Source organism: Trichosurus vulpecula, chromosome 6 (assembly GCF_011100635.1).
Source record: "Trichosurus vulpecula isolate mTriVul1 chromosome 6, mTriVul1.pri, whole genome shotgun sequence".
NCBI classification, from domain to species: Eukaryota; Metazoa; Chordata; class Mammalia; order Diprotodontia; family Phalangeridae; genus Trichosurus; species Trichosurus vulpecula.
In genome coordinates, this window is record NC_050578.1 from 264,397,186 (window position 1) to 264,414,503 (window position 17,318).

Genomic DNA, 17,318 nt, shown 5'->3' on the forward strand with positions numbered 1-17,318 from the left:
GTGCCATTTAAAACAATGGCAGACATTATAAAATATTTGATAGTCCACCTTCCGAAACAAACCCAAAGACTATATGAAGACAATTATAAAGCACTTTTCACACTAATAAAGACAAATCTAAACAATTAAATATTAATCATTCATGAGTAGGCTAAACCAATATAATAAAAATAATAATTCTAATAATTTAGTTTTTCAGCACCATGCCAATCAAAATACCAAGGAATTATTTTATAGAGTTAAGAAAAATTCTAATAAAATTCATTTGAAAGAAAAAAGGTCAACAATATGAAGGGAGTGAAAAAATGAGTGAGAGAATGTGGCCTAGAAACACTAGATTTCAAACTGTATTACAAATCAGTAATCTTCAAAACAATCTGGTACTGGCTGAGAAATAGAATGCCGGATTAGTGGACTACATTAGATATACAATACATTGTAATAAATTACCCTAGTAATCTAGTGTTAAACATACCCAAAGATCTGAGTTTTGGGGGTAAGATCTCATCATTTGACAAAATATTTCTGAGAAAACTAAAAAGCAGTTTGGACGAAACTATTCCTAGAACAACATTTCACATCTTGTACAAAGAAAGGTCAAAATGAATGAATAATTTAGACATAAAGGGTGATATCGTATGTAAATTATGGAAGCATGGGGAAATGTACCTGTCAGATTATTAGAGGAAAGAGTTTTTGATCAAACGAAAAATTCTGCAAAAAGTTTCTCTAATAATGGCCTTATCTCTCAGGTATGTAGTGAATTGAGCCAAATCGAAGGAGAGACAAAGAGAGAGAGAGCGAGAGAGAGAGAGAGAGAGAGAGAGAGAGAGAGAGAGAGAGAGAGAAATTTCCCAGTTGATAAGTAGTCAAAAGATATGAATAAACAGTTTTCAGAAGGAGAAATGAAAGCTATCAATAGTGACAGGAAAAACATTTCTAAATCACTGCTGATTAAAGACATAAAAATTCAAACAATCTTGAGGTGCTACTTCATACTGATCAGAGTAGTTAATGTTACATAAAAGGAAAATGACAAATGTCAGAAAGGATGGAAGAAAGTTACGATACTAATGTACCATTGGATGTTTTTTTTTTAACTAGTCCAATCATTCTGAAGAATAATGTAGAACTTTACCCAGAGGCTTACAAAAGTTTATACCATGTGACCCAGCAATACTACTACTACATCTATATCTCAAAGACATAAAAGAAAAGGGAAAGAGACCTATTTATACCAAAATACATATGGCAGCTCTTTTGGTAGAGGCACAGATTTGGAAATCAAAGGGATGCCAATCAATTGGGTAATGGCTAAACAAGTTGTGGTATATAATTGTGATGGAACATGCTTGTGCTATAAGAAATGATGAGCAGGATGGTTTCAAAAAGGATGGGAAAACTTATATGAATTGATATAAAGTGAAGTGAACAGAACCATAACACTACATAGTAATAGCAATACTGTAAGGATGATCAACTGTAAAAGACTTAGCTACTCTGATCAAGACAATGATCTAAAACAATTCCAAAAGATGCATGATGGAAAATGCTATCTATCTTCAGATACAGAACTTATGGATTCCAAATTCAGATTGAAGCATTTTTCCTTATTTTTATTGCTTTTCTGTCTATTTTCTTCTGCAATATGGTTAATATAGAAATACGATTTTCATGACTTCACATATATAGTCTATATCAAGTATCTGCCTTCTCAAGGAGGAGTGAGGGTCAAGAAGGAAATAGAATTTGGAACTCAAAATTTACTTTAAAAAGTGAATGAAATATTTTTACATGTTAGTGGGAAATATTTAACAAAATAAATAAAAATATATTTTTAAAAAATGAAGTAGTTATAAAGTTGTTCTCCTGGAACCACAAACTATTGTACTTCAATATTAACAATTCATTCCAGATTTTTTTGAAAGCACCGCCCTTTTCATTTCTAATGACACAATAATATTCCAATAAATTATATGCCATATGACTAAGAATTGGAAATCAGAGGGATGTCCACCAATTTGGGAATAGTTAAACATGCTGTGCTATATGATTGTGATAGAATATTATTGTGCTGTAAGAAATGACAAGCAGGACAATTTCAGAAAAACCTGGAAAAACTTATATAAACTGATACAAAGTGAAGTGAACAGAACCAGGGGAATGTTGTACACAGTAATAGCAATATTGTTCAATGAAGAACTGTGACTCCCTTAGCTATTCTAAGCAGTACAACAATCCAAGACGATTCCAAAGAACTAAAGCTGAAAAATACTATCTGCCTCCAGAGAAAGAATTGATACTGTTTGAATGCAGACTGGAGCATGTTATTTTTCACTTTCTTTCATTCTTTTTTCTCTTATTTGAGTCTTCTTGTATATAATGACTAATTTTGAAATGTTTTACATGATTGCACATGTGTAACTTATAACTGCTTACTGTCTCAGGGAGTGGGGTGGAGGTGGGGCGGGAAAGGAAGGAGGAATAGAATTTGGAACTTAAAACTTTTTTAAATGTTAAAAATTGTTTTAATGGGTAATTGGGGAAGCGTGTGTGTGTGTGTGTGTGTGTGTGTGATTTTAAAAGCAAAACAAAGCATATAATCAATATTCAATATATAATTCAATATATTCAATATAATTCAGTATATAATCAATATAATCAATATATTCAGCAATTTAACAATTGCTATATGGACACTGCATTAGTTCCCAGTTCTTTTCCACCACAAAGAGATGTAATAAATATTTTGTCCATTTTTATTTGACCTTTTTTTGCATGGGGCAGGGTGATGTTATATGTCTATCAGGGATATTGCTAGGTTATAGTAAGTATTGGTTTCAATAACTTTAGTGGAATACAGAATATCTATCAATCCACTACTCTAATAACAGCAAATCGCCATGTCCATTTTCCCATAGCACCTTGAAAATGTATCATTTAGTATTCAATTTGCCAAACTGATGAATGTGAGGTATAAATTAAGGTTGTTTTAATTTATATTTCTCTAATTATTTACTGTCTTAGAGAAACAGATAGCTTGGGTTTCTTCCGTTGAGAGTTACCAGTTCTTTTTTGACCATTTATCAACTAGGGAATGTCTCTTATTCTTATAAAGTTGTCATTCCATCTTCCACATTTGCATAGGAGGTACCCTAAGACCACAAATATGCTTTAAATCTCTCAATTCCTTGTTGTCTTTAAGGCTCTGCTCATGTACCATCTATTAGGAACCTTAATTGATCCTGTTCACCTTGATATTCTCTCTCTCTGTCTCTCTCTCATAGTGTGTAGCATTCTGTTATGATAATTACCACATGGAAGCTTAGGGGAGAAATATCATACCTAAGGCCTACATAGTTTGTTCCTCCTTGACTTTAGGGAGTTTATTGTAGATGAAATTTTTAAAATTGAAACTCAAGCACTCTGAACCTCCAGTTAGGAAAATGTCTAGCATTTAGGAAGAGGCTTTTTGCCTGACATTTCATTTATCTCTATCTCCAGTTAGCCCTCACTTTCTTTATGGTTGAGGCAAAATTCAGTTTACTGGAAACATTTGGGTAACAAAATAGCAGGTTCTATTATAGTGTCTGTGTATAGACAGGCATCAAGAGGGGAAGTTGGGAAGAAAGCCAATCTCTTTTTTCCCAGCCTATATTTCAATCCGCATCTTCAGCTCTAATTTCCAATAAAGTCATGGTTCTCATCAATATCACCTTTCTCTGCCTCAGCTCAGTCCCAAGTTTATTCCTCAAAGGGGTGGTGAAATGTGACACTTGCTCAAATCCTCTCAAGTGAATCTCTTCTCAACTTGTTTGATAATCTACAGATGATCCCTGGTGTATAGCCATGTCTCCTGTGCATTTCCCTTGGCTGTACGCCCATGGTGGAAGTTCTCTCCCTCCTCATCTCCATCTCCTGGCATCCCTGGTTTCCTTCAAGTCTAAATAAATATCTAACCTTCTATGATTAGATTAATGTTAGTGACTTTCTTCTATAATTATGTCCAACTTACCCTTTATAGAGATACAGACATAGAGAGAGAAGTAGACACATGCATATAGATAAGAGATAGATATTGTTTGCATATAGTCATCTGCATATCATATTCTTCATTAAAGTGTGAGCTCCTTGAGAGCAGGGATTGTTTTTTGTTTGAGGACTTTTGCCTTTTTGTACCTCTAGTCCTTAGAATAGTGCATGGCACAAAGTAGGAGCTAAATAAATGCTTGCTGACTTGAAAATGACTTTCTAGCCAGAACTTTTCAGCTTAATCTAATGTTTATGATTGAACATGAAATTTTATTTGTATCATTAATATGTAGCACTGTACCTTCATTATTAAAATTGAACAAATATTTATTGAATCCAAGGATGCACTATTAAACTGAGCTATTTGTTTTTTTGAGATAAATTCACATAGTGATTGTTGAGTGACACATTTAAATAGCATCTTCCTTACAACAACCCCTTGAAGTGTGTAGTGCAAGTATTAAAACTTTCAATTTACAAATGAAGGAAATGAGATTCTGAGAGTTAAAAATGTCTTGCCTACAATCACAGAGTTTGTGTCTAAAGAAAAATTTAAACCGTAGTCTCTTGCTTAAAAGTCCAGAACACTATGAACTATGTTGTGTTCTAGAACTCACTCTCCTCAAAACTTTCTGCAAGGCATTTTTGCCTCTCTGTTCCTCAGGATGAAGAAATGAGAGAGTTCAGCATGGGAATGATCACTGTGTAGCATAATGTTGCAACTGAAATTAATGTAAACTGGGCACAAATGTTTTAGTATATTGAATTTATTGTTAAAGTTCTAATTTATCAATAATTTAGTTTCCCCAGCAAAGCTAAGACACTGCTTTGGGTCTGAAAATACTTCTTATAATTTTTAGGGAAGTACAGAACAAAGAACAGAGTTGGGTAGGTGGAAAAGACGATGTCATTGGTTACTAGGTAGACAGCATTAAGGGGGTGGGACAACATGATTAGTTGCATCAAGGAAAACAGAACAAAGACAAATTATGATGTGACAAGAAATAATTTATCTTTGTTCTGCTAAACCACTTCTTAGAATAATATTTTAAACATATAAAATAAAATCCATAAGATTGCCAAAAACTGTATTTTTCAGAATATATTTTAAAAAAGCAAGGAGCCCTTAAAATCTATTCTATGAACGTTTCCTTAAGAATCCCAGGATTAGGTGATCTCTAAGGTCCTGTCTGGCTCTAATATTCTATGCTTTAAGGTTCATAGTAGCTCCAGAATCTTAGCTTCTAAGGCCCACCCCTAATTGTTTCTAGATATAGGGCATTGGGTTGGTCACTGAAACTTTGGAACTTCCCTCAGCTATAATATGATGGCAGTTTTTTTCTCTTAATTCTAAATTAAGAACCTTTGATCTGAACAGTGAAAACTATTCAACTATCTACTTCACTTATCTTAATTAATTAATTATTCATTAGGTAATTAAATATTAAATTTGATTGACTTGAGTTCTTTTTTTAAAGAAATCACCATTGCTTCCTTATATCTGTCAAAGTACCTTGATCCTAGAAAGTACATTAAAAAAAAGATTGACTTGATTTATAGAGTTCTAAATTTAATGTATTTGTTAATTGTAGTATAATCTATTTTATCTTGGAACACACTTTTCCCAAAACTTTTTGTAGGGCACTTTTCACCTCCTTGTTCCTAAGACTGTAGATGAAAGGGTTCAACATAGGGATCATTACTGTGTAGAATACAGAGGTTACCTTATCAATATCCCAGGAATGGTTTGATTTGGGTTTCAGATAAGTGAAGATTACTGTTCCATAAAACATGATGAGGGAGACCATATGAGAAGCACAAGTTGAGAAAGCCTTCTGTTTCCCTTTAGCAGAATTCATCCTCAGGATGGCAAAGAGGATGAATAGGTAAGAGACTAGGACAATCAGCAGAGAAAGCAGTGTGTTGACACCAGCAAAGATAAATATCAGTAGCCTTTGAATATAAGTATCAGAACAGGCCAAGGCAACCAAAGGAACATCGTCACAATAAAAGTGATTAATTACATTAGAGGCACAAAAGGATAAGTGGAATGTAACAATGGTCTGTAGGATTCCAACACACAAGCCATAAGTATAAGTGGTTGCAACCATTGGAATACAGGCTTTTTGAGACATGAGTAATGTATAGTGTAGGGGATTGCAGATGGCAACATAGCGGTCATAGGCCATGACTGACAGGAGGAAGACCTCACAAACGACAAATGTAATGAAACAGCACATCTGAGTGGCACATCCAACGAAGGATATCCTTTTAACCTTTTGCATGAAGTTCACCAGCATGTTTGGGGTGATAGAGGAAGTGTAGCAGAAGTCAACAAAAGCCAGATGACTAAGGAAAAAGTACATAGGGGTGTGAAGTTGAGGACTGATCTGGATTAAAACAATCAATCCAAGGTTTCCCATAGCACTGATCACATAAATCATTAGAAAGAGACCCAAGAGGAAAGGCTGGAGCTCTATATTATCTGTAAGGCCTAGAAGAATAAACTCAGTCAGCATTGAGTGGTTGCTTTTAGCCATAGAATGGCTCAGTAGAGAAAGAGAATGCTAAGTTATCCTGGTTTTTGTTAGAGTCCAGGGGATATCAAGATATGCCTCCTAGTCAACTCTCTTTAGCTGGACAGAGAGCTGTTTTCTGCATTTCAACCCTAGGCAATTTACTCCATGAAGACCTTTCAGTCAGGTATCTTTTCAAGTCACCTGTAGAAGGAAAGAAAGAAAAGAAAGGAAAGAAGGAAGAAAGACAGAGAGGAATAGAAAGAAAGAAAAGAAATAGAGGGAGGGATGGGGGGAGAGAGAGAGAAAGAGGAGAGAGAAGGTATATATAGAATATATATGGAATATATGCGTATGCATGTACACACACATATATGAAGAGAGAGAATGTATATATAGAAGAAAGAGAGAAAAGACAGAGAGAGAGAGAGAGAGAGAGAGAAAGAGGAGCTATAAGTTTTCTTATAAAAGTACTCGATGCCATTCTGAACCACAATCTGGCTGTTAAGAAACTTCCCATTGTTGAGAAATAGATGTCAGAAATGGAAAGGATTTTAGCTATCATGCAGTCCCACCCACTCATATTACAGATTAAGAAAGTTCAGACATTTAAAACATTACACTAACATTTGTTCAATAGCAAAAAGCAGGTGTGGTATTTGAGCCAAGATCACTGGGACTCAAATTCTAATACCTTTTTTGCCTCTCCTTGGAGTGACAGAGACTGAAAGAGAAACTGTTTGAATCAGCTATTTAGTTGTTTCCTAACTTGGAGTCCATGAGCATATGCGTATATACACATATATGTATATACATTTTATGAAAAGATAGAAATTAATATTACCTCTGATTTCTACTGTATTTATTTTAGAATGTAATGGATATTATACTATACTAATTTTTATGATGATCAGCTTGAACTCATTTTGCCCAAAAATGCAGTCAGAATTGGATTTAAGCTGTGATTGAAAGGGAATGAGGTTATAATTCCCGTAATTAGCCCCTGGGATATTTGCTTGCTAGTCAGTTTAGTCTGGAACTTCAGTTTGTTATTTGTAAAGAACCGACCAAGCACTTTTCACACAAATAAAGTTAGATATGAATAATTAGGAAAAAAAAAACATCAGTTGCTCGTGGGTAGGCTGAGCTAATATAAACAAAATGACAATTCTCCCTAAATTAATTTATTCAGTGCCATACCAATAAAACTACCAAAAATCATTTTTTGGAGCTAGAAAAAATAATAACAAAATTCATGTAGAAGAACAAAAGGTCCATAATATCAAGAGAATTAATGAAAACAAGTGCTAGGGAAGGTGGTCAAGGCATACCAGATCTTAAATTGTGTTATAAAGTAGCAATCATCAAAAGTACTTGGTACTGGCTAAGAAATAGAGTGGTGATCAGTGGAATATGTTAGGAACACAAAACACAGTAGTCAATGACTATAGCTACCTACTCTTTGATAAACCCAAAGACCCCAGCTTCTGAGATAAGAACTCACCATGTGACAAAAAATTGCTGGGAAAATTTGAAAATAGTGCGGAAGAAACTGAGCATAGACAAACATCTTACACTGTATACCAAAATAAAGTCCAAATGGGTACATGATTTAGATATAAAGGCTGATACCGTGAGCAAATTAGGAGAGAAAGCAATAGTTTAACTGTTAGATTTATGGAGAAGGGAAGAATTTATGACCAAACAACAGAGAGAGAACAATATGAAATGCAAAATGGATTATTTTTATTACATTATATTGAAAAGTTTTTTTCATAAACAAAGACAGTGCAACCCAGATAAAGAGGGAAGCAGAAAACTGGGAAAGAATTTTATAACCAGTGTCTCTGACAAAGTCCTCATTTCTACAATATATAGAGAACTGAGGCAAATTTATGAGTCATTCCCCAATTGAGAAATGATCAAAGGATATGAATTCCTTTCCAAGGAAGGAATTAAGGATATCTGTAATCGTATGAAAAAATACTCTAAATCACTATTGATCAGAAAGATGCAAACCAAAACAACTCTGAGGTACCCCATCACACCTATCAGAGTGGATAACATGACAAAACATGAAAATAATAGATGTTGGAGAAGATGTAGGAAAGTTGGAACACTAATTCATTGTTGGTAGAGGTGTGAGCTGATCCAACCATTCTGGAGAGCAATTTGGAACTACACCAAAAGGGTTTTAAAAATGTTCATACCTTTTGACCCAGCAATACCATTTCTAGGACCTTATCCCAAAGAGATCACAAATATGGGAAAAAGATCCACATATACAAAAATATTATAGCAGCTCCTTTTTTTGGTGGCCAAGAACTGGAAATTGAGGGGATGCCCATCAACTGGAGAATTGCTGAACAAGTTGTAGTACATGAATATAATGTATTCAAAAAAACCTGGGAAGATTTGTATGAACTAATGCTGAGTGAAGTGAGCAGAACCAGGAGAGCATTGTGTATGGTAACAGCAAAATTGTGTGATGACTGACTTTGATAGCTCTTCTCAGCAATGCAAGGACCTAAAACAACTCCAAAAGATTCATGATGGAAAATTCCATCCACATCCAGGAAAGAAATATGGAGTCTGAGTGCAGATCGAAGCATCCTATTTGCTCTCTTTTTTGTTTTGTTTTGTTTTCTTTCTTATTTTTCCTCCCATTCTTTCTAATTCTTCTATACAACATAACTAATGTGAAAATATGTTTAATAAGAATGTATATGTAGGATTTAGAGGGAGTGGAGCCAAGACAGTGGATGGAAAGCAGGGACTTCCAAAAGCTCTACCCCAGGTCCCTTCAAATACCTGTAAAAAATGGCTCTGAACAAATTCTAGAGCTGCAGAACCCACAAAATAGCAGAGGGAAGCAGGGCTCCAGCCCAGGACAGCCTGGATGGTTGCTGGGTAAGGTCTATCGTGCACAGAGCTGGGAGCGGAGTGAAGCACAGCCCAGCTTGGGCTGCTCCAGGACCAACCTGACTGGGAGCTGGGCTAACCAGGCAGTAGGGCCCTGAATTATTGAGCTGTGGCAGTTACCAGACTTCTCAACCCACAAACACCAAAGACAACAGAGAAGGTTAGTGGAAAAATTTCTAGAGTGAAAGGAGTGCATGGGCAGCTCTAGCCCCAGCGGTGCGGAAGTGGTGCAGCTCTGGGGCTACTTCCAGAGCTCTAACTGCGGTTCCTTCCAGACCCAGGCCCACCCTGTGGGAGGAATTAAGTGGTAGATTGGATCAGGAGTGCAGAGCTTGCTTGGATCTGGGTCGCAGTCCCGGTTGGCAGTTCTTGGGGGAGGAGGAGCAATGGTGTGGCAGAGTTTGCTGTATAGAAGTAGCACGGAAAACAGCAGCACATCCCCTTAAGCTTGGGACGAAGTACTCTCTACTCCACAAGCAGTCATACCCTGACAAAAAGCTCAAAGGTCAAGTAGTTGGCTGGGAACATAAACAGGCATTGAAAACAGATTCAGATTCAGACTCAGACTTTGGAATCTTTCTTTGGTGACAAAGAAGATCAAAACATACAGCCAGAAGAAGTCAACAAAGTCAAAGAGCCTACATCAAAAGCCTCCAAGAAAAATATGAATTGGTCTCAGGCCATGCAAGACCTCAAAAAGGATTTGGAAGAGCAAGTAAGAGAAGTAGAGCAAAAATTGAGAAGAGAAATGAGAGTGACACAAAAAAATCCATGAAAAACAAGTCAACAACTTGCTAAAGGAGACCCAGAAAAATATTGAAGAAAATAACACCTTAAAACATAGACTGACTAAAACGGCAAAAGAGCTCCAAAAAGCCAATGAGGAGAAGAATACCTTGAAAGGCAAAATGGTAATGGAAATGGAAAAGGAGGTCCAAAAAACCACTGAAGAAAATACCACCTTAAAAGTTAGATTGGAGCAAGTGGAAGCTAGTGACTTTATGAGAAATCAATAGATTATAAAACAGAACCAAAGGAATGAAAAAAATGGGAGACAATGTGAAATATCTCATTGGAAAAACAACTGACCTGGAAAATAGATCCAGGAGAGGTAATTTAAATATTATTGGACTACCTGAAAGCCATGATGAAAAAAAGAGCCTAGATATCATCTTTCAAGAAATTATCAAGGAGAACTGCCCTGATATTCTAGAGCCACAGGCCAAAATAGAAATTGAAAGAATACACCGATTGCCTCTTGAAAAAAGATCCCAAAAAGAAATCTCCTAGGAATATTGTCACCAAATTCCAGAGCTCCCAGATCAAGGAGAAAATGCTGCAAGCAGCCAGAACGAAACAATTTGAGTATTGTGGAAACCCAATCAGAATAACCCAAGATCTAGCAGCTTCTACATTAATGGATTGAAGGACTTGGAATATGATATTCCAGAGGTCAAAGGAGTTAGGATTAAAACCAAGAATCACCTACCCAGCAAAATTGAGTATAATGCTCCAAGGCAAAATATGGATTTTCAATAAAATAGAAGACTTTCAAGCTTTCTCAGTGAAAAGACCAGAGCTGAATAGAAAATTTGACTTTCAAATACAAGAATCAAGAGAAGCATGAAAGGGTAAACAAGAAAGAGAAATCATAAAGGACTTACTAAAGTAGAACTGTTTTGCTTACATTCCTACCTGGAAAGATGATGTGTGTAATTCACAAGACTTTTCTCAGAATTAGGGTAGTTGAAGGGAATATACATACATACATACATACATACATACATACATATATATATATATATATATATATATATATATATATATATATATTTAGAGAGAGAGAGAGAGAGGGCACAGTGTGTGTTGAATATAAAGGGATGATATTTAAAAAATAAAATCAAATTAAGGGATGAGAGAGGAATATAGTGAGAGAGGGGAAAAGGGAGAGATAGAATGAGGTAAATTATTTTACATAAAAATGGCAAGAAAAAGCAGTTCATTGGAAGGTAAGAGGGGGCAGGTGAGGGAGAATGAGTGAATCTTGCTCTCATCAGATTTGACTTGGGGAGGGAATAACATACACACTCAATTGGGTATTTTACCCCACATGAAAGTAAGAGGAAGGGGTTAAGAAAGGGGGCATGATAGAAGAGAGGGCAGATAAGGGGAAGAAGTAATCAAAAGCCAACACTTTTGAAAAGGGACAGGTCAAGGGAGGAAACTGAATAAAGGGGGACATGATAGGATGAAGGGAAATATAGTTAGTCTTTCACAAAATGACAATTTATGGGAGTGTTTTACATAATGATACATCTGTGGCCTATGATGAATTGCTTGCCTTCTTAGGGAGAGTGGGTGGGGAGGGAAGAGGGGAGAGAATTTGGAATTCAAAGTTTTAAAAGAAGATGCAACAAAAAACAAAGTTCTTTTTACATGCAACTGGGAAATATGATATACCAGTAATGGGGCAAAGAAATCTATCTTGCCCTGCAAGAAAGTAAGGGGAAAAGGGATGGGGGGGAAGGGGGAGGTGGGTGACAGAAGGGAGGGCTGACTGCGGAATGGGGCAATCAGAATATATGTCATCTTGGAGTGGGGGAGGGTAGAAATGGGGAGAAAATTTGTAACTCAAAATCTTTGGAAATCAATGCTGAAAACTAAAAACATATTAAACAATAAAGTATGGAATAAAAAAAAGAATGTATATGTAATGCCTATATCAGATTGCATGCCATCTTGGAGAGTAGAGAAGGGAGGAAGGTGGCGAAAATTTAAGAATTATTGAAGTGAATGTTGAAAACTAAAAATAAATTAGTTAATTTTAAAAATTAACCAAGCTTAACCTGAGCCCCCTCCTGTAGACAATTCTTTTGCCTTTGTTTGTCCTTATGCATTAGGGGTTCTTTGATCTCCCCAAAAGGATGACTAACTGGATGGTCCTGATTTAAGTGCTTCTGATTTTCTAGGCAAGATTGGTAATGGCACTTGAGGCCCATATAGCAATTTACATTCCTTTATTGTCAAAGAAAGGAATAATCTGTCACACCTGAAGGGCAACCCATTTTTCGCAGCTGCAGCCAATTGTAAATCTCCCCAACTACCTGATATCCTGCTTTCTTGGCTCTCAATAAAAACGGTCTTTCCCTTCTCATGGGGGTCACTGTTCTTACTGTGGGGCCAGTCTGACCCACTTTGTTAAAAGTTATATGCGTCACTGTTAATGCTAGGAGAAACATGCCTAAGTTTTCCTGTTACCGAATTTTTTTTAATTTAATTTATTTATTTAACATATTTAGTTTTCAGCATTGGTTTTCACAAGAGTTTGAATTACAAATTTTCTCCCCATTTCTACCCTCCCCCCCACTCCAAGATGGCATATATTCTGGTTGCCCTCTTCCCCAGTCGGCCCTCTCTTCTGTCACCCCACTCCCCTCCCATCCCCTTTTCCCTTCCTTTCTTGTAGGGCAAGGTAAATTTCTACTCCCCATTGCCTGTGTATCTTGTTTTCTAGTTGCATGCAAAAACTTTTTTTTGTTTTGTTTTTGAATGTCTGTTTTTAAAAACTTTGAGTTCCAAATTCTCCCCCCTCCTCCCTTCCCACCCACTCTCCCCAAGAAGTCAAGCAATTCAACATAGGCCACATGTGTATCATTATGTATAACCCTTCCACAATACTCATGTTGTGAAAGACTATATTTTGCTCCTTCCCAACCCATCCCCCTTTATTGAATTTTCTCCCTTGATCTTGCCTCTTTTGAAAGTATTTGTTTTTGATTATCTCCACCCCCATCTTCCTTCCCCTCCATCATCCCCCCCTTTTTTATCTTCTTCCCTCTTCTTTCCTGTGGGGTAAGATACCCAATTGAGGATGTATGGTATTCCCTCCTCAGGCCAAATCTGATGAGAGCAAGATTCACTCATTCCACTCTCACCTGCCCTCTTCCCTCCTCCCACAGAACTGCTTCCTCTTGCCACCTTTATGCGAGATAATCCACCCCATTCTATCTCTCCCTATCTCTGTCTCTCAATATATTCCTCTCTCATCCCTTAATTTGATTTTATTTCTTTTAGATATCTTCCCTTCATCTTCAACTCACCCTGTGTCCTCTCTCTCTCTCTCTCTCTCTCTCTCTCTCTCTCTCTCTCTCTCCCCATATATATATATATATATATATATATATATATATATATATATATGTACACACACACACACACACACACACATAGATATATACATACATACACATTCACCCATATATATATACATAAACATATATGTATGCATATTGCCTTCAGCTACCCTAATACTGAGGTCTCATGAATCATACTCGTCATCTTTCCATGTAGGAATGTCAACAAAACAGTTCAACTTTAGTAAGTCCCTTGCAATTTCTGTTTCTTGATTACCTTTTCATGCTTGTCTTGATTCTTGTGTTTGAAAGTCAAATTTTCTATTCAGTTCTGGTCTTTTCACTGAGAAAGCTTGAAAGTCCTCTATTTTATTGAAAATCGGTATTTTGCCTTGGAGCATGATACTCAGTTTTGCTGGGTAGGTGATTCTAGGTTTTAATCCTAGCTCCATTGACCTCCGGAATATTGTATGCCAAGCCCTTCCATCTCTTAATGTAGAAGTTGCCAGATCTTGGATTATTCTGATTGGGTTTCCACAATACTCAAATTGTTTCTTTCTGGCTGCTTGTATTATTTGCTCCTTGATCTGGGAGCTCTGGAATTTGGTGACAATATTCCTAGGAGATTTCTTTTTGGGATCTATTTGAGGAGGCAATCGATTGATTCCTTCAATTTCTATTTTGGCCTGTGGCTCTAGAATATCAGGGCAGTTCTCCTTGATAATTTCTTGAAAGATGATATCTAGGCTCTTTTTTTCATCATGGCTTTCAGGTAGTCCAATAATTTTTAAATTATCTCTCCTGGATCTGTTTTCCTGGTCAGTGGTTTTTCCAATGAGATATTTGACATTGTCTTCCATTTTTGCATTCCTTTGGTTCTGTTTTATAATATCTTGATTTCTCATAAAGTCACTAGCTTCCACTTGCTCCAATCTAATTTTTAAAGTAGTAATTTCTTCAGTGGTCTTTTGGACCTCCTTTTCCATTTGGCTAATTCTGCCTTTCAAGGCATTCTTCTCCTCATTGGCTTTTTGGAGCTCTTTTGCCTTTTGAGTTAGTCTATTTTTAAGGTGTTGTTTTCTTCGGTGTATTTTTCAGTATTTTTTTGGGTCTCCTTTAGCAAGTCATTGACTTGTTTTTCATGATTTTCTTGCATCCTTCTCATTTCTCTTCCCAATTTTTCCTCTACTTCTCTAACTTGCTTTTCCAAATCCTTTTTGAGCTCTTCCATGGCCTGGGACCAGTTCATGTTTTTCTTGGAGGTTTCTGTTGTAGGCTCTTTGACTTTGTTAACTTCTTCTGTCTGTATGTTTTGGTCTTCTTTGTCACCAAGGAAAGAATCCAAACTCTGAGACTGAATCTGGGTGTGTTTTCACTGCCTGGCCATATTCCCAACCAACTAACTTTACCCTTGAGTTTTTCAGCAGGGTATGACTGTTGTAGACTAAAGAGTTCTATGTTCCACGTTTGGGGGAGAATGTGCCAGCTCTGCCACACCAGCACTGCTCCTTCTCCAAGAACCCCCAACCTGGACTGCGCTTAGATCTTCAGCAGGCTGTGCACTCCTGCTGTGATCCGCCACTTAATTCCTCCCACCAGGTGGGCCTGGGGCCGGAAGCAACAACAGCTGTAGCTGCTCCACCTCTGCTGCCCCCGGGGCTGGTAGCCAAACCTGGAACTCCTTCCACTCCCACAGCTTTTCCCACTAACCTTCTCCACTGTCTTTGGTGTTTGTGGATTGAGAAGTCTGGTAACTGCTGCAGCTCACTGATTCAGTGTGCTAGGGCTCCCTCCGCCCGGCTCCTGGTCTGGTTGGTCCGCGCTGCTCACACTGGGCTCTGCTCTGCTCCCCTCCAGGCTTCCAGCTCCCAGCTCCCAGCTCCCAGCTCCGTGTGGGATAGACCTCACCCAGAGACCATCCAGGCTGTCCTGGGCCGGAGCCCTGCTTTTCTCTGCTGTTTTGGGGGTTCTGCCGTTCTAGAATTGCTTCAGAGCCATTTTTTATAGGTTTTTGGAGGGACTTGGCAGGGAGGTCAAGCTAGTCCCTGCTTTCCAGGCGCCATCTTGGCTCCACCCTTCCCCCCCCTTACTGAATTTTAATAGAAATAATGTACATGTGGGTTCATATATGCTGATAACTATTTCAATATAATTGGTTTCCTTTTCTAATCTCATATATTTTATTTTATGCAACTAAATCATCATTCTGAGAAAAGATCCATAGCCTTTTCCAAACTACCAAAATTGTTAATGACTCAAAAAAACCTATTGATTTGGATCAATTCATGGCTGATAAATATGTAACAATTTTTTAAGGGAAAGTATAATGTGTGAGGGTACATCCTTGATATTGAAGGCTAAGATACTGTGATGGGGATAAATATTGAACTATGAGTATTTTTACCACTTAGTCTGAACAGGTCACTAATCCTATTTTGATCCCAGTGTACAAGGGAGGAAACTGAGACGCATCCTATTTGTTCTGCTTCCCTGATGGGATATTTTTGAGGATAAGTTAAGAGAAACATAAAAATGTGTTTTGTAAACCGATTGGTTGTTCTAGAGAAGACATCTATCTTACCTTATACTTTCACACACACACACACAAAAACACTTCTGACAGTGCCTGTGCTAACGCTCTCTGACATGAAGGTATAATAGTCTTGGCCCCATATGGCAAGTCTTTAACAACTCAATTTCTGTCAGTCTCATTGTCTCTCTCTTTCTCTCCATCTGTCCCCCCACCTCTCTCTTTCTCTCTCCCCAATTTAAAATTTCATATTAAGAATTCAAGTAAGAATTCCAAGTCTTTAGCAGTGACTGCACTCAGTGGCAGGTTAGCCTCAGAGTCATAAGAAACATGTGTCCGAATTCCACATCACGTGCTTATGAGTTATTTTCCAAAGAGCAAGTCACTTACCTTCTCTGAACCTCAGTTTCTTTGCCTGTAAAATGGAGACAAAATCTATTTTACTTGTATCACAAGGTTCATGCAAGGATCAAAACAGATGTTTTACAGAACTTAAAGCACTGTTTAAACATTTCATATCATTTTAATATTTTATAACCTATATATAGATTATTATCATTATTATGATCATTATCAGTATTTAACAGAACAGCAAAACAGAGGTGGATTTTCTTCCATTCATTGGATTAGTGATTTTGTACCTAAGTCAATAGTTGAAATAAAAAGAAATAAAAATAAGGGCATCACTCCCCAAACCAATGAAGCACCTTCAGTAAACCCATATAGAGTTTAACATAACTGAGTTAATGTAGCCCTTGTGAACAGCAAAAGTTGTAAGAAAGTGGGGAACATGAATGTATTTATCTAGGCAATGTTAGCTCCTCTGGGATCTTTTCCTTGCATTACATCATTAAAAGAACCACTGCCAAAAAAATGAATTGTAACTGTGCCCCACAGAAAACAAAAAGCCAATTAACTTTAAAAGATGCCCTGTGGCATGCAGCAGGCATTGTAGCAAAGTTATTGGAGCCAGGTGATTAGCTCAAATCTAGGACATAACACTTGCTGTAATCCTGACACACTGTAACCCTGGGAAAATCATTAATTCCTCTGAACCTCAGTTGTATTGTCTATAAAATGAGGATCATAATACCTGCTCTTATTCATAAGGCTGTTAGAGGGAAATGTTTTTTTTTGGCATGCAATTGGCATTAAGTGACTTGCCCAAGGTCACATGGCTAGTAC

General features: G+C 37.1%; 1 protein-coding gene across 1 annotated transcript; it reads right to left on the minus strand.

The window, feature by feature from the left end:
* Positions 1-5,630: 5,630 nt before the first annotated feature.
* LOC118854225 (olfactory receptor 5AL1-like) lies at positions 5,631-6,572 on the minus strand. The gene has a single exon (XM_036764571.1). The coding sequence runs from the start codon at positions 6,570-6,572 to the stop codon at positions 5,631-5,633; it is 942 nt and encodes a 313-aa protein (XP_036620466.1).
* Positions 6,573-17,318: the final 10,746 nt, after the last annotated feature.